The sequence below is a fragment of the Populus trichocarpa genome, chromosome 15 (assembly GCF_000002775.5).
Source record: "Populus trichocarpa isolate Nisqually-1 chromosome 15, P.trichocarpa_v4.1, whole genome shotgun sequence".
Taxonomy (NCBI): Eukaryota; Viridiplantae; Streptophyta; class Magnoliopsida; order Malpighiales; family Salicaceae; genus Populus; species Populus trichocarpa.
The window spans coordinates 2714756-2741984 of NC_037299.2; the positions used below are offsets into that span (position 1 = coordinate 2714756).

Below are 27229 nucleotides of genomic sequence, written 5' to 3' on the forward strand. Positions count from 1 at the left end.
ATTAACAAGTCTCTCATGGTTTCTTATCTTACTCAAAACAAGTTGATTCTACCATATTATAACATAATTAGTAAATTTAATTACAATGAGTTTTACCTTTTTCTCATCTAAATAGTAATGACAATCAAATATCATTTCAACCTTTTTTTTTCCATTCTAAATAAGTCTTGAGATCATTTCTCCTCTGAAACGCTAGAATTTTAAAATTGATACTCCCAAGTTTCTATCCAAATAATCAAGATCTCTACCTGCACCTTTATAGTCGAATTGATCATCTTGTTGAAAACCTTTATCTCTTCGGTTTCTAGGTTTCCAAAATCTACCCCTTGACCAATTGATGCATGGTCAACATCTTTAGATTTTCCCTCTTCATTCTCGTCAACAAGCTCATTTATAAGTGATATAGCTTGTTTTTCTAGCCTTCTAGCGTTGGGATCCCTACGATTTGACCTATCTCGCATATTACCAATCACGGACTCATACCTCTCTAGCTTGTCAAAAACCTCTCCAAACCTCAACTTTGTCCTCTTAAATTGTTATAGCTTAGCTCAAATCATAAAAATTTGATTATCCCTCTCTTTTAGTGGTGATGTATCGCATTTGAAAGATATCATCGAAATCTAAAAATCACATTGATAGCAAGAAAATATATCGTCACTCACTCTCTCACTTGTTTGCATTTAAATAGATGTCACTCCATATGTGTTTCACTCAAATATAGCTTTTCACAATAATATGCTTATATTTTTGTCTTTTACCTCTCGTGCTATCTTTGTTAGTTCTTTAAGAAACTAATCCTAAACAAATAAAGAGAATAAGTTGTAATATCAACCTTAGATTGTTTGGAATCAAAGAATTAAGAAAAAAAATGGCAATAAAATGAGTTATGAATACAAAAATAATAACACAAATAAAATAACAACAAAAACAATACGAACACAAAAATTAATATGAAAGTAAAAATAATTTAGAATTACTAATTTAGAATAAGATGTAATTTAGAATCTCTAAGAAACCTAAAACTATCTATAGACTACTAATTTAGCCAAAAATAATAGTAGCAAAACAAAGAAATTTGGGTGATGCAAACTGACACCAAAGAAACTAATTTTGCAATTTAGAATTACCCAAACTTATATGTGTTTAAATAACCCCAAAATCAATTATCAAAACTTAGATACCCAATGCCCCCTAAGAAATATCAAATTGTGGTGTATTTCCTTAGGTCCTGAATTCAAACTTCTGTAACTTTTGATTTGCAGCAAATTCCATAAGGTGCAATTTAAAAAAAAAATTGTATTAAGCCACAACAATAAGATGTAAGAAAACAATAAAAACTAATATGGAAACTTGAATATATATATATATATATATTCTTATTCTAATCAACTGATGCAAAATCAAAAGGTAAGAACCCTAGAACCCACACGCAAGAAATAACAACACAAGAAAACTGAAATCAAATTTAAAGATAGCAAAAACTCGACACAATTATTACTTGAATCAAGGCATCGAAGATATTGGAATGAATGCCACAACCCAAAAATTTTAAGGAATCGTGAATTGCAAGTATAAAAAAAATACCACAAAGACAAATAATCTTTAATAAGTTCATGATAGTTCAATGAAGAACCAATATGTATGAGTAATCTTCACATAAGCAAACAAAAGTCATGAAAAAAATCAATAATAATCCAATCTGAATAGTAATCCTTAAAAAATATATTTATAGTGTCAAAATAAACTTAACCTTAATGGACTAATAAAATGACATTAAGACCTAATTAAAATAACCCATAAGTTTATAAAATAAGTAAACAATCAAAACTAATTACATTAACCAAGTTGTCACAAGTATACTTGTTAGACATTAACTGTTGTAACTCTTTATAAAAATATGTTGAATAGTTGACTATGATTCTTTGTATAATAAATAAGTAGCCGACTATATATCCTTGTCAAATTCATAAGCTATTGACTTTATGTTTCCTTGCAAATTATGGAAATTTTGCCTTGTAAGTTAATTAATAAAACTCCTAAACTACTAACCATAATATCGCATGCTAATAAGAGATCTGCCACCTATAAAATCCCATGCTAACTTGGAATCTTTTCCTTTATAGGAAATCTACAACATATAAGGAAATATAATCTTAAACCAACTAAGAAAATAATGTAATTCTTGTAAAAAAAAAAAATTTTGGTTTTTATTACAAGGCATTCCTGAACCTCGATTGCTATGAAATTTTAATCCTACATAAAACAAGGCCTCTAAAATATCCTGGTAAAATTTCATCTCAAAATAATGATTGGATTGAAAGTTATGCATAAAACTGTATATTAGGAAGATTATGGCCAAAATTACCTCTTTAACCCTCTTGGCCATTGACCTTGTAATTGGCTTAATAGACAACTTTAATGGATCCTTTCATGATGTTTATTTTCTCTCATTATCATTCATTAAAAATAGTATGTGACCGACTCTTTCATATTTATTCTAAGCAATTTAGATTCCATTTGAAGTGCTTGAAGTTGCTAGCTCTTCGCTCTTGTTGTTTTTTGATACTTTTTTTCTCTCCATAAAATCATAAATATCCTTACCAGTTTTCTTACAAAGAATGGTTTTCAAGATTAATAAATCAAACTATTAGAAAATATAAATTTTTGACTTGCAATCTTTTAATTGTTATCCTTCTATTTCTAGTTTTTGCAATTTTATTATTGTTAAGCCAGACAGTGGTTCAATTATTCTTTAAAAAAGTAATTTGTCATTAATCCTTAAACATTAAAAAAAAACTTCATTAATATGCTTTAACAATCATAATGACCATAAAAACATATAATAGCCAGTTGAACAAAGTTATCAGAAGTTATGATTGAAGACTCTTTTCTATCTTTATTAGAGGCTAATTTATGTTGTGTTTTGGAGGTTATTTTTCTGTTTTATAAGGTCCTAATTGTTTTTGTAATTTTGTTGATTTTGGTCTCTATTTTTTGTCATTAAAGTACATTAAAATTCTTATGTTTTGGAGTTGTTGCTGCTGCGTTTTGAGGTTTGTTCATTAGTGCCACTACTGGAAAAAACTTGTTGGTTTTTGTTGTTGTTATGTTGTGTTAATATGAAGAAGTTTTTGCTATTACAAAAGGCTATCATTATTTTTATGAAGGATTTTATGTTGCTATTTTTATGTCTATGTGAAATGGTTGTTGTTGTTATGTAAACTATTGTTATATCATGTTTTTCTTAATTTTTTGGTCTTTTGATCAAACTAAACTCTAATACTAATTTTTTAAATATCTATATCAATTTTTAGGTGATCTTGGGTCTAAACAATTGGTATAACAAAGATCAATATATGAATTAGGAAACCAAAGTAACAAAGTTATTATTAATGTATGAGTTCATATTAACCATGTGAACAAAATTTTTATTTCTTGTACAAAGATGTTTTATGGTCAATCTCTGAGGTTAACATTCCTAGGTAATTGGGGTGTACTAGTTCATGTGTCATATGATTTTAGAAGACAAATAATAAATAGGCTCTTTTCCTGTCTAACATAGGAGTGTTCTCAAATGGTTCTATTGATGTTAGGCTATTTGAGTTTGAGTTGGATATGCAAATGAGTAAAGTTTTTAATGAAGTTTAATGTCAACCTACAAGCTAAATTTGAGCCTAAATGTTTATGTCTTCAATGCATGGGAAAATAATCTTATCATATGTAGTTTTCAAGTTAAGAATGTGATATTTTCACATTGTCCAACCATGCATGCAATGGAATTTTCTACAAAAAGTTATGATTATTTTAGTTTTTATGTTTATGTTTGTGTTTCTAGGAAGTAAAAAACATGTACTAGTTAATATTTTTCTAGTTTTATATCAAACTCATTTATTTGGATCTTAATATTGTTATCTTAGGAGCCATTTAGGAACGCGGTTGAAATCACGTTCCCTCAAAATTTAAAAAAACAAATTTGCTATTTTTTTATGTTTTCAGATCGTTTTGATGTACTAATTTCAAAAATTATTTTTTTAAAAAAAAACATCATTTTGATGCATTTCTAAGCGAAAAACACTTTTAACCGCAACCGCTACCACAATCCCACACAATCTTAGTGTTCCTCTAAACTTGAAGGTTTGTTCCAAGTATATATTTTTTATTCAAACTATGTACCAGAGATCTTTTGGCTAATTTTGAATTGAAATCTTTGATTTGACCTTTTAGGAACCCATCAAATTCTATATCTTCTTTGTGAGTGGTAAACTTATTCCCTTAACTTTGTATCTCTAAAGTGGTGATTTCATCTGTATGTTTAGAGTTGTGAGTTATTCACATCTGTATCTTTTTGGTTTTGCACCTTAGATTGGTGAACAGAAACTATCATTTGTGTGAGGAACGTATTTCTTTTTAATTTCATATCATCCTGGTATCACCACCCTACAAAAAGACAATATATAAACTCCTCAAATCTCATCAAGTTAATTACATTTTTTGCTTGGGTTGAAATTAAAGATTGGGACTAAATTGAGAGTGAGTATTAAGATTAGAGATTAAATTGAGGTTTTCTCTAAAGTATATGCAATGTGCATAACATGCAAAGCATATTAATGAATTTACCATGAATGCAGATCTAACCCAATGGTTGGAAGGGTTTTCATTAATGGACTAAAGAATAGCCAAGTTTATTATACTATGTTCCTAAAACGACAGGTAAATATCATAAAAAATCATTAAATCAATATAAAAAAAATAATGTTTATATTTTACAGGGGAAAATGACCAATAATCTTACTTGGACAAGAATAATATTTAACAAGATTTATAGAAAAAAAATATTTTATATATTTATCGAAGATAAATATAGATGGCATTCATGCATGTCTAATGTAGGTTAATAATTAATCTGGAATATGGATTATTCATTAAGAGTATTGTTAGTTAATTTCGCTTATAAAGCCACGTAATGTTATATACACAAACAATTAATAGATTTTTAAACAAATAAGGGAAAATCGGTGAAAATTAATCAAATTAAAGGTGGGGAAGGGAGCTTGTATTATCAATGTGAAATCTTAAGCCCTAAGAATAATTACAAAATAAACAAATACTAATATTTGGAGAACACAAACTTTTACTATATGAATCTTATCATATTAATTGCATAAATACAATAATAAAATTAAATGATTATTAATTTATTTAGTTTTCTTTAATTGGTTAAGAAGATTGTTTTTTTTTAATTTTTAATTATTTAGATGTTTTTTTTTAATTTTTAATTATTTAGAAGTCTAAATGTCTTGCTACGCTGTATTCAGTCCAAAAAACTTAAAGTCCTAGGCTTGCAGAAGGGCTAGGCATGCATGAGTTTTCCTTCCAGCATGCAAAACATGCACTCCTTAAAATAATCATCACATGCATGTTTTTACGTACACCGAACATAAAACATGACATAATTTCCAAGTAAGGAAAGGGAAAAAAGAAAGAAAGAGATGCTAAAGTCACATCCAAGTTTTAATAATGACATCTCTAGTATTATATATATATATATATATATATATATATATATATATATATATATAAAATATCAACAAGATAAACCAATTAATATTAGCTTTTTAAGCCAGACCCAAATAGTTAGTCTTTTCTAGCCATTTAAGTCGGCCCAAACAATTGGAATTTTAGCCTAACATCGACACTCAACGATACCTAACACTCAATCTATCCAATCCTACCCTGTGACATATCTCTATGCATTATTTTAGGATTATAGGAGTCAACACACAAACTTTTCATACATATAATGTTATTTTTTTTATACAGAGCGAATATAATCTTCTACGTCAGGGGCACTAATCATTACCAACATTTCTACCAATGATGACAAGGCATAAAAAACATGACATGACACAATAATCAATGCCTACCATAGCTAGCCAATGCCTTTTTCCTATACGAAAAGCATTTGATAGCATTAACAAGCATCATTTTCTCTTTTGATAGATTTTCAACTCCATAACCTATGGTGAGCACCAACATCTCCATCAATGACATCTCATTCTTCATGAAAAAAGTTAAAGAACTAGGTCTATAAATCCACTCAGTCACATGTAAGCAAGCTCGAGCCAATTCTCCATACAATCTCACCATACAAAGCCAACCATTCTCATAGCCAGAGATATACTAAGCCATTAAAAGCCAAAGCTACTTCATTGAAAGCCAAGAATTTACAAGCCATTGTAAGCCAATACAAACTCTACATCATACAATCATGTACATTCTAAAATTACGCATTTTTTCACCTTTATTATTCTTTTTTTTTCTATATTATTTCTCTACTATATTTTGTTGACTTAAACATTAGGAAATCCCTTATTTTTTAAGAAACTTGTTTTTAGGCAAACATCTAGCCACTAGATAAAGCTTAGGTACAATCCATCAACTAAAGACTAGCCTAGTTATATTAAATTCTAAAATGCAACTATACTTGCAAACTTTGATTTTAAAAATGAATTTATCAAAGGTGAAACTAATTCTCTTCCAGATTTTTTCTCTAGAAAATTTTCACGATTCAAGATGAGCACATCAATCAAGAAAACTAAAACATTATATGTCACAACCCTTTTAAGATTAGTTCACTCAACCATAAGTCTATTAATTTAACCCAAGTCAGGCCTCCCTTCGTGAGACCAACTTTTACCTGAACTAACTAGTTTTCAATCTTGTTAAATTCCTATAGTCCTACTACCTTACCTTTAAATTATTCTCAAGCTTTGCAAACCTCCATCACAAAGACCCATTTCAAACACTCCATTAAAATCTTCTTAAAAGATACTTATTAACCCATATAAATCGAGAAAGTGGCATATGTATATATGTCCAATAGAAAACAAATTTTATAATGAATATCCTAATAAAATCATCCCTCGTATTTTCCTTTTCAATTCCAGTTTGCCCTAGAAAATTTACAAAAGACTAGACAATTTTATGAATTCATCTTGATTGACACTAACTTGGTCAAGATAACTCATAATCATGATACATATAAATTTTCTAGAATTGCATATTCAAAAACAAAAATTTTATAGGTTTTAACCTAACAAGATTGGAACCCAAATCCTTATACCCAAAAGAGATTTTCTCAAAACTTTCAACTCTTAAATTCAGTTATCTTTACTATCAACAAGCATGATTCAGTACTCTTTACTTAAAAAATTATTATCATTGTTGGATTATCCATTTTGATAAAAGTTGTCCAAAGCATTTTCCATCATAGTTTTCAAATAAATAGTGGCAATACTTTTTTCCAACATATGGAATTCTACCTCAAAAGATTTCAGAAGCTTTGAATTTATTTGCATCAAAGAAACTTTCAAAATATGTTCATGTATCCTTACACTTTGTCTCCATCTTTAAAGTCTTTTGGATTTTATGCTAGAAATTCATAATAATACATAATGTAGATGAATAAGTTGGTTGCTTCCCAAATCTCATAAGAGATAAAATAGTGGCTCAAATTCAATATATATAAACTAAGCTTGCTCTCAGACAGTTCAATCATGGCTATAGTCTTCCCAAAACTAACATGTATCATCATCCTCATCTTTTGTCTAATATATATTTTTAACATCAAAAAGCAAAATTCAAGTTGACCTTGCAACTTTTAGTTCTAAATCTGAATACAAAAAGAAACTTCAAGAAACCCTGTCATAGATTTCAAGTTTTTTTGATGAAGAAGAAAATTCTACCCTAGCCAATGAAGATCCAAATTATAATCCTAAAATATAAGGTAACTATATAACCTTCAGACTCATTAGATAGTTCATTAATTCAAATTCCTCTTGGACATTACCCATGATGTCAACATCCACCTGGACAAACCGATAAAACTTCAACAATAATTTCAAGATTCTTATTCTCAGAAGACAACACTACTTATCATATGGAAGACAATCATCAACATCAACGTTCATGTGTAGCAATTCCTTTCCACTTGGCAGAAAAATGTCTCAGTCAACAAATATCATCCATGATATTTCAAAATTCAAGCAAGTTTTAATTATGTTTCAAGTCTATGTGCTCGACTATATATATGTAATGTAATATTATCAAGTGTGTGTGTTTCTTAGAGTTGATTTTAGCTTAAACCTTAAAAAATGACCACTTTTATAATGGTCTTAACCATAATATAATATGTTTCTCTTTTCAATAAAAGGTTTATGTCTTTATATTTTGTTTCTAAATAATAATAATAACAACAATTATTTTAGCTATATTATTTTCAAAATTCTATCCAGCTTCCAATGGTATCAAAGCCTAGTTAGTTGTGAGTAGTTAGAAAAATTGATTAAAGTGTACCTAGTAGTGTTGGTAAGTCAGTAAATCCATTGGTCAACCTTGTTAGTCGTTATCAAGCATTTTGCTAGTTCCAATGGTGTTCTTATTCAGTGTTAATGAAGTTTATTAGTGTATACCTAACAATGAGAACACCTATTAATAATAATAATAATAATAATAATAATGCTAACAACAACAACAGTAATAATTATAATACTATTAGCAATAGTAGTAGTAGTAGTAATGATAACTCATCATTTAACATTAGATTTTTGGGAGATTAAGTTTCACTATTTTCTTATATATAGTATTTTTAGTCTAATGACCCGAATTATGAGTTTGAAAAGTTGATGTGACCTACTATTCTCTTTATTTATTTTTTTTGATTTCATTGTTCCATATTTTTTTTTGAAATAAAACAGGCTTTATGGTTTTCTTCAATTTTTTTTTACCAGGTTAACCTGATCTTATAATCTGGGCCATGAGTTTTACAGGTTAATACGAGTAAACTTGCCCCTGATTATCTAGTTTACATTTCTATCACACTATCTTGAATTGACTCAATCTTTTTATACAATTGCATATTTCTAGAGGTTTTTTTTTTCTAGGTTATTATGATATGTTTTTTTAATCTTATTTGTTTGTTATTTTTGTCATTTTTTTATCATTTAATTAAAGTAAAACAAACTTATTAAACCCTGTAAGGTCTATAACTCAAGTTGTTTATTTTTCTTATTTTTTTGAAACCTGCTTGTAGTACCTAGACATTGTTTTTTACGCAAAGAAAAATACAGACTCGCATTATAGCGCGGGTCCATATCTAATACCTACTAAAAATAGATATGATTTCAATAGATTTCTAAAATGATTAAGAATAATTATTTCATCAATTTCTTATGATCAACTCTTAAGGTTACTATCTATTTTTTTTTATATTAAATTTCTTTGAATATATTTAACATATAAAAGATGTGTTTTTAAAATCATTCAAGAAAGTATCTAGTTTAAATTAGCATTAAAATACCCATATTGTATAAAAACAAAATCCCATAATACGGCTTATTCAAGGTAAAATGTTCAATTACAATTCTGTAGTTCAAGTTTTATATTTTCAACAATCTTCATTGAGAAAAGAAACTATTTTCCACAAGTTTAATTGAATAAATCACATTAATATTAGATTCTGACGCATTGCTTTTTTTAATATATATATATATATATATATATATATATATATATATATATATATATATATAAAAGCATGTATTGTTTGCTTTTTAAGTTTAAATTTTAAAGTAAAATATTTTTAAAAATTTATTAAATTCTTCAAAGTATGTTCATTCTATACAAGATGTGTATCTTTAAAATTCTCTTGAAAAAATAAATCAAACGAATATGAAAGTTTTAATGATCTAAAGATATTTTTATCCATAGTTTTCAGACCCGGCTTGATGGCTGCCACGATCCAAGATTCGGATCCCGGGTTTTGACCGGGTCACCGGGTTGCCCGGGTCAATATTCTTTTTCTTTTAAAATCAAAATAACGCTGTTTTAGTAAAAAAAAAAAAAGTCAACGGGTCGTAACCGGATTTTTGATCGGGTCTTGCCAGGTCAACCGGCCGGGTTAGCCGGGTCACGCCGAGTTTTTCCTTCTTCTATTTTTTCTTCAATCCGAGCCAGCTCCAGCCCTGAATCAGCCAGGTCCGGATTGACCCGTCAAGCCGGACCGGGTTTCAACCCTATGCTTTTATCATAAACTTGTTTTTTCTTCATATTTATCAAGAGGAGATCATGAGGAGCTTTCAATCAATTTGTTTATATTTCATGTAAGAAGTTATTTAGCCCACCTCTCACATCGTTCGTAACGTTAATACGTGGCTGCCTTTCAATGAAGGAAAGATAAACCCTCCCTTGGTGCAAGCCTTGACTATGAGAATATAGGAACCAATGGCTACGACTGTTATTATTATTATTATTTGAAGAGTCAATTAAGAAAATAAAATTGTATAATTATACTAATATTTTTAATTTTTTTAGTTTATATATTGAATTTAACTAAATTTTTTTTATAAATATTATAAATATCTACAAATTGAGTTTATATTATTATTTTTTATTAGTTAAACTTAATTAGAACTAAAATTTATACTTAATAAATCAACCTAAACCTTATTATAAGCTATAAAAAGATAATTTATACTTAATACATCAACAGTGAAAAATTAAGTTTATTATGATAAGGTACACAAATTAGGTTGAGTTGATTTAATTTTAAAAATCTCGATCTACTATCCAATATATAATATATATTTTTTAGATTTTTTTTTAATTTATTATTATTTATAATATCTATATTATTTAATTTTAACAATTAAATCAAGTTAAATAATATAAATACCATTGAAATGGTCTTTTTAACGCCCCTAGTTTTGGCAGGGAGGGGGGAAGAAGTTTCATTACAGAAGCAAACGAGTAAGATAATGTTTATTTTTTTTTTCCCACTAGACTGTGTTTTAGAAATTTTTTTATTTTTAAATTAATTTTTTATTTATATTTTTAGATTACTTCAATGCACAGGAGAACAGCAATGTCAAGTGGGAAAGTTCAATAAATTCTTTTGTACTTTCTTGCCTTGTAAAATGGGGGCCTAAAGTCCTCCCTCTGCCCTTGACACGCCACCATGCAAACGACTGACTTTTCAAAGTCTTCACTCTCTCTTTACAAAGTCTCGTGGCACTCTCTCCTCCCTTCTTTGTTTCTTTCTGTTCTGCTCTATCAAGCTTGCATTGCCTTGCTAGTTGCTAGATGATGCTGTTTGTAAGTCTGTAGAGTTGGGTTTTCTTTGCTTCAAGTTACAGCAGGTTTGTGTCTTTTTTGAACTTTCTTTTTCTTTTTTGTCCACTTAGTTCTTAATTGGGTTTCGATAATTTAGCGTAAAAGTTACTATAACCCTTTGCTGTTCTTGAATGACTCTGTATCAAAGTTGTTGATTTTGCTTCTTCAAAGTCAAATTTGGGTTTTCTTGTTCTTGTTATGAGCTGTTTATCAAAACGCACCAATGTGTAAAGGTAGCTAATAAATTTCGGAATTGTTATGCTTTGCTTAGTAATGCCATGTTGAACTTGGTCTCTGAGTTCTAAGCTCACAACTCCTTAGTATTATGGGTAAGAATTAAAGACAGTCTGCTAGAAGTTCTTTTGGCTCATGATCTTTTTCCACAACATAGAATCAGCTATCTGTGTAAACTACTTGGTGAATCAGGATTTAAGGGGTAATTAGCTGCAGATTATCATTAGGATTGTCACTAGGTTGATTTTGGATTGATTGACTTAGTGAGAGTATAAAATTATGGCAATTATAATGAGATTAATATGGCTTGTTCAGAACTCTTTTGTGACAGAAATAAACACTGAATGGCTCGAGTGCTGAAAGCGTTCCCTAATGTTGCCCGGAAAGATGTTAACCAGTCTAGGAACATTGCAGTGTAGAAATTAATATCTCAACTGCGCAAGAAAATTTAAGTATTCTGAAGATAGGTTGCTTGTTGGTATAAATCATTAACTAAAGAAGTGCCAAGATTTACATTAAGAAATTGATTCAGTTGGCAGTTTTTGATACATCAAGTGCTAGTAGCTGGAACCACTGAAAATTGGTTAGTACTGTGCTGCTTAATTGTAACCTTTTGAGCTTGAATTCAGTGAGCTGAACTCTTCTTTCATTAAAGGTTATAAGCATGGGAACTAAGCTAAACTATAATTTTTCTGCTGTAATGTATTGGGCTTGAATGAGCTGTTTTTATGCTTTCATCAAATCATTACTAGCATTGGAGCAAGTGATGTTTCACCTGCATTTCTTATTTTTCTTCTCCCACATTTTGGGTACCCGTTCTTGTTAATCAAAATAGTTTAGTGTGATTCTTCATTGAATTTTTATTCTGTAACTACACACGCATTTATGTGTATTGAATATTGACTTCATTTTCTGTTCCTTGAGTAGGTCCTGTTAATAAGAAATGGCTAACCATGACAAAGATGATATTCCAATGCTGTCAGACACACATCCAAAGTCAGTGGATGAAAATGTGGATTCTCGATTTCGGCCATTTCTTTCCAGGACTCAAAGTGCATCAACTTCCATTCCTTTGGATTCCATGGAGTCCTATGGTTCTGAAACCAACCTTGTTGGCTTTACTGGTCCACTGCGTAGTGCAAGAAAAGCTCCACTGGTACAGATGAGTGGTCCATTATATATCAACCGCAACACTGAAAACTTGTTTCTGGCAAATCATGGTGTAACAGCTCGCAAAAAGGTGGAGCCCAAGCCAGAAAAATATCCATCTCTTAATGGAATGGATAAGAATGACTGGGATGACAAGTATACTGCTACAAATGCCCATTTAATGAGGTCTGGGCAACTAGGCATGTGCAATGATCCTTACTGCACAACATGCCCATCATATTACCATTCTAGAGCTTCGCAGCAAAGACATGCAAAAACTTCTAGTATATTTGATTCAAAGGTATGCTTTTGTTCTAATAGAAAAACCTTATAGCTTCGGGAATTTCTGTCATTTTATCCTGGTTTTTTACAGCTGCTACTTGTTGCCCTCAATTATATGAACATGGTGAACCAGTTTCTATTTGGATTTAGGATTTAGACTTCAGATCTAAGTGCCTATTTTGTTACAAATATTTTTACTTGGTTACTTTGCTTGGATATTTCTATCATATATCCACTATTTTCCTCATCACTAGTTTGGTTTCATGATGACTATTGTTATCGACCGAGTCAGTATAGCTCATCATTTGATTTCCATCTCTTTAGACCTCGGTTGAATTCGAGAATCAACATAACTGATTGCTCATTTTTTTGAGATTGGAACACCCTAGTAGCATTTTTCATGGACCTTACTACTGTAACAATGGGGGTACTGAAACATTTAATGAATCTTATTTCTGCACTTGCTGGCTTTATTTATAGAAGTGGAGTTTTTTGTGCATTTAAAAATTAGATTAATGGCTCAAATTGTCCTTCTATAATAAAGAAATTCTACAATCTATCCTTATTTCTCTAATTGAGCCAATTTTATTCTTGAATATATGTTATGTTTTTAACCTACCCTTTTGGCAAGTTTTTGAGGCGAAACCATTGGAATTAGTCACTTATCTGCACATGAAAGCCTTCCATTTGCCTAGCTTGTAAGGGCGTTTTGGAAATAAAAAATAATCATAAGCAAAATTTTGATGGTTTGGACCAAAAATCTTGTCAGAAGGATATGTTAGAAACTTAAACATATATTCAAGAATAAAATTGGCTCAATTAGAGATATAAGGACAAATTGGAGAATTATCCTATTATATAAAGATAGAATGAGCCACTAACCCTCAAAAAAATCACTATGCTCATCCAATGTGACTGGCATTGTTTGATAATCTTGGTATAATATATAGATTCTGAAAAAAAAAAGCACAAGTATTTTGTTCTTGAAAGTGATAAGTAGTTGCTCGGTGGGGTAAGACATAAAAATCTTGCAAATGGCTTCTTGTTTAATTGACATGCTCTCTAATGAAATCTTGCGAGTTCATGATGTGATGAATCTCACAAGTCAAGGATGCTCTTGTTGGTGATGATAGAGTGGCAGTGGTGGAATGGGATTATGATAATCATTTTGATGCTTTCATGAAGGACAAGGTGGTGGTAGTTTTGGCAGCTGTATGTAGGTGGTGGTAACAGAGGTTGTACAGATCTAGTGGGGGTATTGGTGTTTTTCTTTATGGTTGAAAAGTGTTATATGTCATAAGATATTGTGTCTTAGTTTCCTCCTATTTTGAGCCATCCAATTGAAAAAAAAAATGTTGTATTGAAGAGTGTCATTAAGTTTCTATAGTTAGGTATCGGTTATAGGAGTACTACATGTGTATTTATTTGAGGGCAGGGGATTTTATGGGCCAGTTGCATATGCTCACTGGGTACTGGACTTCATCTGTTAATGGATCTATCAATGATGATTCACTTGGGACAGTTTGTTGGTGAGGGAGTTGTGGCTTTGAGTTTTGCATTCTCTTTCTGGTATTAGGATCGGAATATTTTATCTTTATGCTCATCGTACGTTCATATGTTTGTGTTCTTCTGTTGTTATAGCCAACTGTTATGGAACCATTTAAATTCTTCTTTTCTTTCGAATGCTCACTTTCATTAATCGCTTGCAAAACTTTCACTAGCAATCATTTAAATTCTTCCATGGCATAAATCATAAAAGGTTGGATATTTGATGGTTGGTTTTGAGGACTATGACATGATGGTAGGGGAATTTTGTTGTTCAAGTTGGAGGAATTTGAAGGATGAAGAAAAACAGCTGGTTCACTTTTAGGCTTATCAAAGTTCAAGATTTATTATATTTTTGAGGACCTACTATGATAATTGGTTAGGAGAATAGGTTCATTTTTTTTCTTTTTAAGATTTTGACAGCTTATATGCTTATGGTGAAGATGATGGCTTGATGCTTTGACAAAATTTGATAATTGGTTTTACTGTCTGAAGTTCCTAATTTGATTAGTTTTTATATAGTAAAGTGCCATTGTTAACTTGGTAAACTAGGCAAACCAATTTTTTCTTCAAGTTGATTTGTAAGGACTTCATAGAAGGGGTTGGTTGGCTTCAGACAAGATCAAGAAGCAGTGTTTGACTTTTTTCCTTGTGGGAGAAAGCATTGGTGACAAAAGTTGTGCACATTCTTTGCTCTCATTTATTCATAGTTACATGAGCTTAAATAAAAATATAATCAACAATATCTACCTGAAAAAATTACATTCCAACTGCCTGTGAATCGTGTATCGTTTCTAATTTTACAAGTAGGAGACAATATTCAGTACTCTGAGTGGCTTATATTCTCATTTTCAATATTACAGTGCATTGAACCACTACTAGATCATTGCTTTATTTATAATTTTTGTCTCCATTTCTTAGTTATTACAAATTATAATAATTTTATGGGCCTTCATGCAACTTTTTGCACTTCTTGCAGTTTCATAGTGTTCTCTATGGAGATGCTAAAGGTTGGGCAAGGAGATTCAATAATGCTATAAACTCATATATTCCTGGAGTTATGAATCCTCATGCGAAAGTTGTTCAGAAGTGGAACAAGTTTTTTGTCATTTCTTGCTTGGTGGCAATTTTTGTTGACCCCTTGTTTTTCATCTTGCTGTCGGTGAAACAGGTGTTGTTGATTTGTTTATATTTCCAGAATTTATAATTAGAGTTGCATTAAAATTGTGAAGTTCATAGATTGTGCATTTACATATAGCTCAGTAATCATGCTTTTAGTAACTTTTTTGCAGGTTTGTGCAATGTATTATGCAGAGATTTTTTTTTATTTCTTTTTTCCTGCAAGGATATGAGATTTTTCTTCACATACTATTGAGTTTTGCATTCAGACTCCTTGTTTTAGGGTTTTCGATTTAGTGTGTTCTAATCATGGATATTGTATTTCTGAGAGGTTCCATGATAAGATCTTTCGCAGTCTGTGATTTCACATGGATTATATAGAACTCCCAGATTCCTCGCATGACTGTTCAGGACGAACTCTCATAATAATGCTCAAAGCTGCCGTTATAGTTTATATACTTTATCTCATTTTGGTTTCAATGCTTTGTTATTTAGGCATTTTATATATATTCTCCCTAGTTCATTACTTTGGATTGTATTGTTTTTGGATTTATGATTTTCTTTTTTGGGTGCAGGATGAAAAGTGCATAGTTATTGATTGGGGAATGACTAAAGCAGTTGTGTCTTTTAGGTGCTTGACTGATGCAATCTACTTACTGAACATATTTCTTCAGGTACATAACGCCTCTGAACATTAATTTTTGTTGGTTTCTTTCTTTTTTGATGTTGTTAGACCTGTCATCTCTATTATAACTAAAAGTTATCTCACATTTAGAAGTACCTTAGAGGTTACTTATTGTAGGCTTTGTAGTAACTTCAGCCATACAATCAACCTCTGTAACACACCATTTAACACAATTAAGGCTAAAAGGATCAGGTGGAATTTTAGAAGAACACTTTCTTTCTATGATCACAGAACCTTATAGGACACGTGATATCAAAATTCAATGGTGAACAGAACCTGTATTGGCATATCCAATGACAGAAGGAGAAAAAAACTCGTAATAAATATGATGAGCTTGTATTTGTGTTCCTCTAATTAGTTCAGTATGATTGTCAAATTCCAGTGCCTTTGTCTTGAGCTATTATATGGAAACTGTTTTAAATAGGTAACTAATCCATTAATATTCTCTTCATTTATTTTCTGCAGTTTAGATTAGCTTATGTAGCTCCTGAATCTAGAGTGGTTGGTGCTGGAGAGTTAGTTGACCATCCAAAGAAAATTGCTATGCACTATCTCCGAGGATGTTTTTTTATTGACTTATTTGTTGTATTACCACTTCCACAGGTATGTTATTCATTCTTTGTCCAGCATATCTTTCTTCTGGGATTGGTGTCGAGTCTGTTGTGAGAGGTGCTTAAAAGAAAAGGCTGTTAAGGCATTGTAACTATCCACCTTCAGAAATTTGCTTAAAAATCAACATGTTGCATCTATATTCTTATGTTTGAATAGTTAGTTATCTAATTATCAGTGCTCTGAAACTAGCTGAGGATGTGAAAATTAATTACTTTTCATTATGTATTTTGGATTCTGGCGAGCACAAGGATGTCACTGGGCCTTATGCCCAAGTTAGTTCAAGCAAGTCTGAGTCTGATTGCATGATATGTAGAGGATAAATAATGTCCACAGTTGAAAATCAAGTTTTGCAAGAGCTTGAAAATGGTGGGCATAGATATGAATCAACAAAAGTGAAGTGTCAAGTGCTGCAGCCTCTAATATGTAATGAGCACTGCTACGATAGTGACTTTCCGAACACTCTCCTAATCTCGCAGTCATATATATGTATCTCAGGTTCCATAAATGGAGATATGTGCGTCTGTCTTGCCTATAATGAGATTTAGAGAGCATCTGGACAATCACTTTAGAAGTGACTATCCTTAGTGACACTCAATGTGCATTTATATCCCTGAAAAAAAAAGCATAAATAAATATCTAACTCTCTTCAAAAGTTAAATCAGGATAAATAAAATAATGAATTTAACATGAATGGAAGGAAATATGATCGTGTGGAATGGCACAAAAGGATCAATTTAGCCAAGCCCAACTAGTTTGGGGTCGAGGCTTGGTTGTTGTTATTGTTGTAATGTGAATGGAAGGAAATTACTTTGAAATGATGGTTTGCATTATTGATAAACTTCTAGTGGTGTGAGTAGAACTAGACAGACTTTAATGTGATTATTTAAGGAAAACATTCCTAGTTAACTGGCAATTAACAAGAAAAAAGTCAGCAAATTCATGTGAAGAGAGCATCTAAAGTTGACGCATCTCTATTAAAGCAACCCTTCTGCCCTTGAAGCAGTACCACCATACAGAGGCCAAAGGTTATCCTGTCTTGCCTCAGTTGCTTTGAAATGTAAGGAATAGATCCTTAAAGTCTCCATTCCCTTTACCAAACAACAATAAGTATGAAATACCTCCAAAGAAACATACAATCCTTGTTTGGTGAGCCTTGGCTTTACAAGTACAGTTGACTAGAGTGACCAAAGTTACTAGCTGGAGTTAGGAGCTGGAGGTCGATGGAAGTATAAATCATCCGGAATTTCTTGTTGCATATACTGAAAAAGAAATAACTAGCAATTGCTTGTATAGGTATGCATGAAATTTACACTGTAATCTTCTAGTATTTGGCTAGTTGTGTCTATTATAAATTTGTGATCTTTCTAGTATTTGATTAACGTGTCAAACATAAATTTAAACCTGCTTCTGATACCATATTCTTGGTAATCACGTGCAGATCATTGTGTTAGCACTCCTACCAAAAGGATTGGATTCCTCCGGAGCAAACTATGCCAAGAATCTCTTACGGGCAGTTATTCTTGTCCAGTACATTCCAAGGTTGTTTAGGTTTATTCCTCTTCTCATTGGTCAGTCTCCAAATGGCTTCATATTTGAGACAGCTTCGGCGAACTTCTTTATAAATCTTTTCACCTTTGTGTTGTCTGGCCATATCATTGGGTCGTGTTGGTATCTCTTTGGGTTGCAGGTGAGTAGAAGTCATTATGTGCTTAAATATGCTGGTAGAGCTTTATTTCTTTCAACATTTTTCCTGTCATTTGAATATCCAAAAACTTTTATATACTCTGTTACTATCCCGATTTCATTGTTAGAGAAATATAGAGTGGCTGAACTGTTAATGGTGCATTTTTTTCCATTAGTTTCACCCTCTCCTATTCAAGAAATGAAGTCATAATTCAATTTAAAGTTCATAACCTCTGAAGCAAGGAAATATTGCATCATTCTGTTTTTGATTTGAATTATAATATAATGAAATCATAATTGTTTTCAACTAAAGTATATTAAACTAGTTTCAAAATCAAGACCTGATCATAATTCCTTCCAAGTTTCTCTTGCTACTGTTATTGCTCGGATTTCAAGTCTATTTTTTATAATGATTTTAAGACTTGTTCCATACATTTTGTAGCATGTATCTCTACTCATCTGCATAAACCCCTCCCATGTATGCATGTTTCAATGTGTAATTCTTGTAATGACTGAATTTCTTAAAACTACTACATGGAAGATTTAGTTCTTGAGCAATATTTGTGCTCTTGAAGTCAATAAAACAAACTCCTATATATTTTTTGGTTTACTCATGACACTATATTTATCCTTTTATGTTATTCTGGCGTGGTTTGTATGTTGTCTTCTTATATTATCCTGGTATGGTTAGTTTGCTCTCTTTGACATCTTGTTTGCCTTCTTCTTTTGGTTAATTAAGCGACTATCTACAACTAGTTTCATATTATAATAGTACTCAAAAGATTCTCATGATCTTTTAACAGAGGGTAAATCAATGTCTTCGTGATGCCTGCCATGATACTAGTTATCAACATGAATGCAAGAAGTTTATAGATTGTGGTCGACATGAGACTTTTGAACACCAGGCGTCAAGTTCAAACTGGACCAACTGGAAAAACAATTCTAATGCCAGTGCTTGTTTTACTCCGAATGTTTTTTCTTATGGAATCTATGCCCAGGCAGTCAATCTCACTGGGAAAAATACCATCACCAGATACACATATTCATTATTTTGGGGATTCCAGGTATGTGATCAATAATATCTTATGGACACCATTCTTACCTTATCCTCTATCTATTATGAATTGATTGGAAATTTTCTCTAGAGTAAGGAATATGAAACTTGCCATTTAAAGGTGTGCAAACTTGCCACTTGAAGGTGTGTTTGTCAAAGAGGGTTTTGGTCTCAATCTTTCTTTGTGAGAGTTGCTTTTTTGTATAGAGACTGTCACACATTATAAGGCTGAAAATCAGCCATTCAAACCATACAAATCATGGAAAGTCCATTGCCATAAAAGAATTCAATATGTCCAAAGATGGAGATTGAATCTCCCACTGCCATCCGCGGAACCATGTTGCTTAAGGAGATTCTTAGCTAAATCATAAAGCGTGTGGATGTACACATCAATCATGTTGGCATGTCACTGTACTTGGATTTTGAGCATGCTGAATATGGCTTTCATGAAATAATATGTTCTTATTTTAATTTGGAGGAGAGTTTTCTTAAACCAAAGTTACAGATGTGCTGTTGGCTACAACAAGTAATGTGAAAAGTGTTGGTCAATTGAATGGTTATAAAAAATTCTTTATGGATACAGAATTTCTTAGTTCTATGTTGTAGAATGACATCTCTTTTTTTATTTGGCAAGTGTTGCCTAAGTTACAATACAGTCCATTTTAATCCTGCTTATCCTGAAGCCCTTGATTTCTTAGGGTACTTCTTCATAACTCGTATATTTTATGCCACATACCTCCTTGATCTTAAAAAGAAGTCACTGTATTTCTTTTTCCAATCATTATAGTTGTGTCAATATTGGTGCTAACTATAATACTCTCTATATTTCTTGTTGACATATATATATAATTGTTTTTATTTTACTTTGTGAAGCAAATCAGTACTCTAGCTGGAAACCAAACACCGAGCTATTTTGTTTGGGAAATCCTCTTTACCATGGCAATAATTGGAATTGGCCTCTTGCTCTTTGCTTTTCTCATAGGAAATATGCAGAACTTTCTTCAGGCTCTCGGTAGGAGGTATAATTTATTGTTAAAATTTTCTTCTTAAATATCATGCAAAAGCCCTTGGTTGGGATGTAGTTTTTTTTTTTTTTGGTTAAATGTTTGTTGGTGAAATCAATATTCTTGTTAATCTGTTTCAATAGAGTTCTTATTTGAAAGCATGGATGATTTGGGTTAGAATGAGTATATTAAATGGTGCTTCTAGCGAGGAAGAAATTTATAGCCTGTGCTTGGGTATACTGTGATTATCCTGAGTTTAGATTCAAAGATATTTTTCATTACACTTCTTAAAACTCTTTCATGGGTTTTAGATGCATCTTATACAACTTTTTTTTCCTAAGAAAAAAAAAAGAGTAACTTGAGGTAGTGTGATTAACCGATGCCAAAGTAACTCCACAAAGCTTCAACTCCGACTCTTCGTAAAGAAAGCATCTGATGCAAAGTCCACTATTTTAACAAGAGACTTTGAATAATTTAAGCTATCAACAAAAATGAAATTCTGTTTAGATAATCTTGAGAGTGCATGGTATGGTTCCTGCTAAAATTTTCATCACTTATGTGACTAGCTCATGTCATCAATGAGAGAATCCTATTTTGATGTAGAATTGCTAAATTTATTGAATTGAAATTTCAAGATTCTTAGTTTCCAATAGTATGGTTTTTTATCCATGATATACGCATTGAAACTTGAAGTGGTGTCATCACCTTTATTATCATTTTGACAACAATGTGTCAAATAAATATAATCCAATCTAGGTAATTAGATCTATTTGTAGATTTATATAGATATCTATTTGTAGATTTATTTATATCTATATGTGTCTTACCTACACTCAGTGGCGGAGGCAGGGGGGGCTGGCAGGGGCCCCGGCCCCTGCAAGGAAATGTTTTTCCCAGCCCCTCCCTTGTAAATATTTATAGGAAAAGAGCTACAAAGGAAGTTCTAATTAGAGCATGAACTGCAGGAAAAAACAACTAGTAGGCCACTGGCAACCAAAGACATATTTACACAACAATGTTACCTGGGAATTTCCCCTACAAAGAAATGTTTTTAATTTGGCCCCCCCTAATTTTTTTTTCTTGCTCCACCCCTGCCTACACTGCTTCTGAATTTTTCTTATGGTCACCTCATTAGATATTATAATAGTTATCATAAGTCAAGTTGTAGGATGGAGGAAAAATGGATAGAATTGCTGCCCATTTGGACACATTTATAATACATATTGTTGTTCATGTCTGATGCCATGAAAGTCAACTTTGATATGTTGATTAATCTCTATAGTTTCAATGAAAAACTTATTCTTAAGTACTTGTAGTTCTTTGTGATGTTTTATCTTAATCTAGTTGGCTACTCTTTTTATATCACTTCACATCACATCAAGTTCAGTTGTTCAATCGATTAAAGAATAGGCTTACACCAATTGGGTACTGATCATAGTTAATCTTGATGAATATGAGTTCAATATTTTAATTTAAATCTCCAAAAATGGAAGTGATATGTGAGAAATGAGATCAAAGTCTATTATGATTGCATCTTGAGAAGAAAACGTTGTAAACCTGTGTCACTTTTGATAAGGTGCCATTATGATGCAATTCATGTTAACCAATTAGTTTTCTATTCCTAATTTGTTATTTGCGAGTAGACTAGAATGTCATTTGTTTTCCTAATCATTACTTAACAACTATTTATTGTTCTCCCTTCTAGGAGGTCAGAAATGTCACTAAGGCGACGTGATGTTGATCAGTGGATGAGACATCGGCGCTTGCCGGTCGAACTAAGAAGGTGTGCCATTAATTTTAATTTCTCATCTCTCTCTATGTATCTTTCTTTCTTTGTTTGTTTTTTCTGGTAATCCTCTCTCTCTATCACATTCATACTCACTTTTATCATATATTTCTGACTTGAGGATTACTGTTGAAATTTAATGTAATTGCATACAATTTCAAGGCAAAGTGCACAATGAGTGAAACCCTGTCATTGAAGTCTTTTATATAGTGCAACCAAACTCGATTCAAAACCCTTGTTTATGTCCTGGCAAATATTCTTTCACTATGACTTGCATATTGCTATCCCTTTTTATTGTTTCTATGCATTTCCATCTATAATATTTTCTTCCTCTTTGTGGTGCACTTGTAATGATTTACTTCTATGTGTGGTTGTCTTCTTCGGCATATGTTTCATGGATCTAATAACTGCTGAAAATGCATGTAGGAGAGTGATAGAAGCTGAACGGTATCATTGGGCAGCTACTAGAGGGGTAAATGAAGAAATGCTTTTGGAGAATTTGCCTGAGGACCTCCAGAGGGATATAAGAAGACACCTCTTCAAATTTGTCAAGAAAGTAAGATACAAAATATCTGGGTCTAATAAAATTGCTTTGCTACATATTGCATGCCCATTGATCACTTCAGATCGTTGGGGCTTGTAACTCCCCAATTTAATTTGACTGTGAGGTAGCGTTCAAACTCCATAGCTCATTCCAATCAAAGAGCAATACCATAGATTTTCTTATTTAAAATAATCATGAATTTTCAATAAATTTACTATGTATTTACCTGCCAACATTTTGTAGGTATGGATTTTTCACCTGATGGATGAACATGTCTTGGATGCGGTTTGTGAGAAATTAAAACAGAAAATATACATCAAGGGAAGTGCAATTTTTTATGTTGGTGGTCTGGTTGAGAAGATGGTTTTTATTGTGCGTGGAAAAGTGGAAAGCATCGGACATGATGGGACGGTGGTAGCCTTATCTGAAGGGAATGTTTGTGGTGAGGAACTTCTCACATGGTTTCTTGAGCATAGTTCAGTGTCCAAAGGTATATTATTATTCTTAAAAAAATATTGATTCTTATTTCACTTCATTACTGACTGGTTTAAGTTACCCGCTAGCTAAACTTCCAATGGCTTCTGTCACACCATAAGAGCATGAACATGGTTTATTTTGCTTCCTGGTGCAGATGGAAGGAAAATCAAGATTTCTGGACAGCGTTTGATTAGCAGCAGGACAGTAAGATGCTTAACAAATGTAGAAGCATTTTCACTCAGTGCCGCAGACCTTGAACAAGTCACCAGCCTTTTTGCAAGAAACCTGCGGAATCCGCTTGTCCAAGGAGCCATAAGGTTATTCCGATGCCAATTCATATCTTTTTGCATATGCTTTAATAAGTGTAGCAGTTTGACTTTGTTATGCTGTAAAACAATGCATGTCAATTATATTGCAAGCTTTTCATCTTTTCCCTTGAGAAATACCTACTATGAAAAAAAAAAATCGAATAACATTAAAATTTCATATCATATAATTTCATTTCAACAACACATTTACAACAAAAAAAAATGAGAATAATATTTTTAATAATAACAAGATACAACTTTTTTTTGTGCATTCCAGTATCATTGTTATGGATCTAGGATCTAAATCATAACCTTGGATATATTACTCAGGAGATTGTGGACATGAGTCATAAACTTCTGGGTATAGAGGGATTAATAACAAAAAATGGGGTGAAAATGATAGTTGAATATGAGCTTAAAAGAAGTCACAGGGATCAACAGAATAGAAAATGGGATAACCTTGTCCGAGCACCACTTTCAGAAGGAGAAATTAACATCTTTTAAGGCTTATGCATGCACAAAAGGGATTGAAGGATGGTATCATCTTTCTTTTTTTGGCGTATGTAGATGAACTTATCTTAGAGATGCCTTATGAAGAATTTATTCAATAAGATTTCATGGGTACATGGGAAGCAATGACAATAGTTATGGGCATGCATTGGGGCCATAGACTTCGAAACAGGAATGAGAGAAGGGATGCTATTTTAGAGTTTGATCTGGTCGATTATTTTGGTTTTGTAAACACATTCTTTAGTGAGAGGGTATCTAATTTAAAAATATTTGAAAGTGAATGAAAATAAACCCTTCCCTCTCAAGAAGAGTCTATTAAGCCGCATAAAAAAATCCATGAAGTTAAAACAAGTAAAGTGCTTATGTTAGTGGCTTCAAGTTTCAGCGAAGGTGTTATTGGTCATGGTTTTACAATCACAGGCCTTGAAGGTGTCTTCACACTAGGATTGTAAAGTTAATTGTCAGAATAACTTACCAGTCATGGTTCTAAAGTTCCACTTGCCGTTGTGAATTAGAGTTTTGATGCAAGGATTCTATAGTTACCTGTCAGAAAAACTTTGGTCTTCTTTATGGTAGCCAATACTACATGCTTCATACAAGGATTATAGGGTAAAGCCAATTCTAGTTAGGCAACTTGTGGTGGTGGCTTTTAACTTCCAGTGAAGTTGTGATTTGAGGATAAATATAGTGCTGAACATGCTGTATAGACAGTGACAAGTTTTACTATACATATGTGATGGACTTTGCTGTATGTAAATTCTGAAGGTTGAGTTCTTTAGTGTGCATTTAGCATGACTTGTGCATGTCATTTGAGTTATTATCAAAGATTTGCTTCGAGTAAAATATTGAATAGATATGATTTTGCTTCTGAGTTAAAAGTCAAGGGGATACATGGTACATTAAATCAATGTTTTCAAAATGCACTCTTAAAACAGCAAGCTCTTTCACTTGACTTTGTTTTGCCTTCTGACAGGTATCAATCTCCCTACTGGAGAGCCCTTGCTGCTACCCGCATTCAAGTTGCTTGGAGATATCGGCAGAAGCGACTAAAGCATAGCAAGACCACTCACTCAAATCATTTTGCCCCTCACTCAAATCATTCTTCGTTCTCAAGGATTTAGATCTTTGTATTTTGTAATGTAAGAGTTAGGAAATCTTCGGAATGCATGGCAACGTAGGAAGTTTCCATGTAAATTGAGGTCAACATAAAAATTAGGAAACCATTGTCAATGTACGAGTTCGTATTAACCATATGAAGAAAATGGTTATTTTTTTGTACAAAGATGTTTTTGTGTTCAACCTTTGAAGTTAACATTCCTAGGTAGTTGGGTTTTTTTAGTTTATGCAATAAGCGATTACGTTTTAAAATTCAATGTCTAAGAATAAAGTTTTTTAAAACTTTTTGCATAGTGAATAATTATATGCTCATATTAAAATTTATTTTTTTAAAATTTAGTATGTAAATAATTGGTGGTAGAAAAGGCATAACACTTATAAAATAATTTTTTTTTTTTTTTTGGGTTTATGGATTCTTAAATGATAAAGTTAATAATTTTTAAGTAAGATATTATAATAAATGAGAGAATAAACTTTAAATTTCAAAAATAAGTGTTCATTATTGTTTAAGTATAATAAATGCTTTGGAATTTAAAAGTATTAATACTTAGAGAATAGAAATTATGAATCTTTTTCTAAGGTAATTTAGGGAGTATTTATAACACCTGAACAATGTTATTTTGCTGGAGTGGAGGTGTTGAAGAGTTATTTTCTCTTAATAACATTAATAAAGAGTTAATATTTTTTACAGAACATTAAATGAGGGCCAAATATTCTTACACACTATCAATGAATCCTTATACAATACTAATGTATTGGAATTGCTTTGCATTTGTCATTGTTGACATGAAGAGGGAAAGCCTACAAGGCTTCTGCTAGACCCAAATTTGCTTGGAGAGCTTTATATTTTGATATATAATTGGTGGCTAAAAATTCAAATAGAAATCATATTAAAAAAAACTTGCCTATAAAAAGGGGCTCGTGCACCACCCTAACACCATTTTCTTTAGAATTTAAAGATCCATCGACATATAATTTTCAATATGGGATCGATTGTATGGATTTTAGTGGGATCTAAGCTTCACCTGAAAGTATAATCTGCTCAGCCATTGGTATAGGTTTTTCTTAAATATTTTGCTCAAAAGAACATTCAGCTATGAAGTCTATTAGGACTTGCCCCTTAATAGTTGGTCTTAGGTGATATAAGGGTCCATATTCTCCTAACTCAATTGCCCACCTCACTAGCCATCCAGACATGTCTGGCTTGTGAAGTATCTGTTGCAGAGGCTAGTCTGTCAATACTATAACTTGGTGAGGTCATTAGAGCTAGGATCATTTTATCTATTTTTAAGTATCTTGTCTACGTATTTTAGAGAGCTCAACTAAAATGATATGTTGGGCATTGTATACCCTTTTCTTTTCTAACCAACACCGTACTAACTGCTAGATCAGAAACTCAAAAGTAGAGGAACCAACTCTCATTTTCTTGTGATTGTGAAATCTTAGGAGAGGAAAGATGCCTTGAGCTCTTAAAAACCTTTTTAACATTCTAATGTTCACTCAAAGTCTATGATATTCTTTAAAGTCTTGAAGAATGACAAACTACGTTCCCCTAACCTGGATATGAATATGTTAAGGGTGACTAGTCTTATAGTAATACGTTGGACCTTATTGATCTCTCGATAGGGAGTCATATCTAATATCGCCTAAATCTTGTTAGGTTTGGGTTCTTTCCCCTTGCTATTGACTAGGAAACCCAAATATTTACCTCCTCTAATGGCGAACACACACTTGAAAGGATTCAATTTCATCTGACATCTATCCAAAATAGAAAAGACCTCTTTTAGGTCCTTGAGATATTGTTCAGAAGTCATGTTCTTCACCAACATATCATCCATATATCCTTTCATAATCCTCCCAATATGGTGCTTGAACACTATTGACTATACATTGATAAGTAGCCCTTGCATTTTTCAAGTCAAAAGGCATTACCTTATAGCAAAAAGTTCCTT

General features: G+C 31.9%; 1 protein-coding gene across 4 annotated transcripts; it reads left to right on the forward strand.

The window, feature by feature from the left end:
• Positions 1-10928: 10928 nt before the first annotated feature.
• Positions 10929-25460, forward strand: LOC18105573 (probable cyclic nucleotide-gated ion channel 20, chloroplastic). 4 transcript variants are annotated; one of them, XR_008057465.1, is made up of 13 exons: positions 10932-11195; positions 12331-12853; positions 15359-15550; positions 16074-16172; positions 16649-16786; positions 18234-18482; positions 19282-19542; positions 20406-20551; positions 22242-22319; positions 22749-22878; positions 23110-23356; positions 23463-23660; positions 25135-25280. XR_008057465.1 is itself a non-coding variant. In XM_006374152.3 (13 exons), exons 2-13 carry the CDS (start codon positions 12347-12349, stop codon positions 25280-25282), a joined length of 2358 nt encoding a protein of 785 aa, XP_006374214.3. In that variant the 5' UTR covers positions 10937-11195; positions 12331-12346; the 3' UTR covers positions 25283-25460. The 4 variants fall into 4 exon arrangements, 3 of the variants coding, with proteins under 3 accessions (XP_024442251.2, XP_024442249.2, XP_006374214.3); XM_006374152.3 differs by having other exon boundaries at positions 10937-11195; positions 23498-23660; positions 25135-25460; XM_024586481.2 differs by lacking the exon at positions 22242-22319 and having other exon boundaries at positions 10936-11195; positions 23498-23660; positions 25135-25460.
• The last annotated feature ends 1769 nt before the right edge of the window (positions 25461-27229 follow it).